Source organism: Myotis davidii, unplaced genomic scaffold (genome assembly GCF_000327345.1).
Source record: "Myotis davidii unplaced genomic scaffold, ASM32734v1 scaffold313, whole genome shotgun sequence".
Classification (NCBI taxonomy): Eukaryota; Metazoa; Chordata; class Mammalia; order Chiroptera; family Vespertilionidae; genus Myotis; species Myotis davidii.
Window position 1 is genome coordinate 1972065 of NW_006286275.1, and position 2033 is coordinate 1974097.

General features: G+C 40.2%; 1 protein-coding gene across 1 annotated transcript in view; it reads right to left on the reverse strand.

Moving 5' to 3' along the window:
* COL21A1 (collagen type XXI alpha 1) overlaps positions 1-2033 on the reverse strand; it is a 108270-nt gene that overhangs the window by 12723 nt on the left and 93514 nt on the right. The window contains exon 19 of the mRNA XM_015560047.1: positions 1732-1785. Coding sequence (XP_015415533.1) covers positions 1732-1785 — 54 coding nt within the window. The remainder of the gene's footprint in view (positions 1-1731; positions 1786-2033) is intronic.

A 2033-nucleotide genomic window follows, 5' to 3' on the forward strand; every position in this document is an offset into this window, starting at 1 on the left:
CATTTACTAACCACTTTTTCTTCCTCCTTGAAACTGCTTTTTCTCATATTGCTACTTTAAAAATATTTACTTTATTGTTTCAAAAATGGTAAGTAAATAGAAGTAATATAAAGTATTGAAAATCTCATTACCCACTATTTTTATTTTGTTGTCCATTTTCTACCTTTCACAAACACACATACATAACTTAGTAATACATGCTATGTATGCATAATTTTCATCTTTTACTTCAACACACATATTGTGCACTTCTTTATATGACATTATGTTTTTTAAAACGTGATTTTTAAATCACAGAATAGTATTCAACTTTATTGATTTGCTATATTTTATTGACTAAAATTCCCATAGTGTTAAACATTGGTTTTCAAAATTTTATTTTTATAAACAATATTGAGGTAAACGAACATCTTTGTAGTTAAATTGTGTGCACATTTGTAGTTTTTCTTTATACATATGGAATATTATTTTCTTAGAAATTCTTGAGCTGTTTCAGAATAAAGAATATCCCTGAGTTATCTTAACTGAAATTGTCTATTCTTCATGTCATAGGGGTTATTTTCTTTCTCTCTTTTTTTGAGTGCCAAGAATCACTTTATTGCATGAGTTTAGAGGTTTGGAGTGCTGGGGAGCCTGGAGAGGGAACACACAGCAGGCTCCATCCAAGCGAGAGGCTCGGGGACTGGAGCTGGGACACGACCCCCAGTGGGGGAGGCCCAGGTGGTGGCAGCAGCTGCTGCCTCTGCTGTCAGTCCTGCGGGAGCCTGGCTCTGCTGGCCCTGCCCGGGCCCGAGTGTCATTATAGATGACTGCGCTGATCCGATCCTCTTCATCCACGCAGCTCCGTTGCACCTGCTCCAGCCCTGAGGCAGGCAGTACAGTGAGGACCCTGCCTGCCAGCATGACCCGGCGGCAGAACCCCAGAACCTGCCGGTGTGTCTGTGCTGCTGCTGCTGCCGCCTCTACTCTGGTCCCTGAGGCCTCACTCCATGAAACTGGACCCAGTATCTTAAAAGTTCTAAATAAGGAGGTTCTCAGAAAGTACAGGGTGAAGATGTATCAACAATTTTCGGGTTAAAACTGGAAGAGATGGGACACGATCCTGAACGCTTCATGGTTTTTTATGTTTTGTTTTGTGTTTAACCCTCAGTCCAAAATTCTATCCTAAAACCTAAAGACAACCCTCTTCTGTAGAAACTAAGTTTTCTTCTCTTTGCTCATATTGCCTGCTCCTGAGCTGCTCAGTATTACGCTAGATTTTTAAAAGCTGAAGGGGATTGAAAATCTCATGAAATAAACATAAGCACGGTTTGAGGGAAACTGGTAACGGCAGCCGTGGGTCCCCACTCTGAAAATAAAGTCCCATCAATCAGCAAACAAAGGAACAACACTACTTACGGGAGCCACCCACTCTTGTTCCCACCCACGTGGGAGAGTGATATTCTCTAGACCAGAGAGAATGTTCATATTAGCACATGACTTTTACCATTTCCAGAAAAAAACAAGTCAAAGCATATTTCATGCATTTATTATCCAAACTATGAGAAAGTGTCCAAAAGACAGAAGTGAATTGGCCCACATTGGTCATTTCCTTTCACGTACCTTAATTTTGTGACAAAGGAAATCCTAATTTCAGATAACTTTTCTTAAGAGATACAAATGTTAATTTCATCAAAGAGGGAAACTTATAATTCTTTGAAAATATTTCCAAGTGCATCAAATCATAGTTACCTTGAGCCCAGAAACCCCAGGAATCCCTTGAAGTCCAGGTTCACCTTTATTTCCCTGTCAATGCATCAAAACCATTTGAATTAAAAAAATGAGTCATAATTTATCTGATATAGACATTTACAGAAATATATTTAAAATAACGTTTAGCCCTAGCCAGTATTGCTCACTGGATAGAGCATCAGCCTGCACACTGAAGGGTCCTGGATTCAATTCTGGTCAAGGGCATGTACCTTGGTTGCAGGCTCGATGCCTGGCCCTGGTAGGGGGCTCATGTGGGAGGCAACAAATTGATGTGTCTCTCT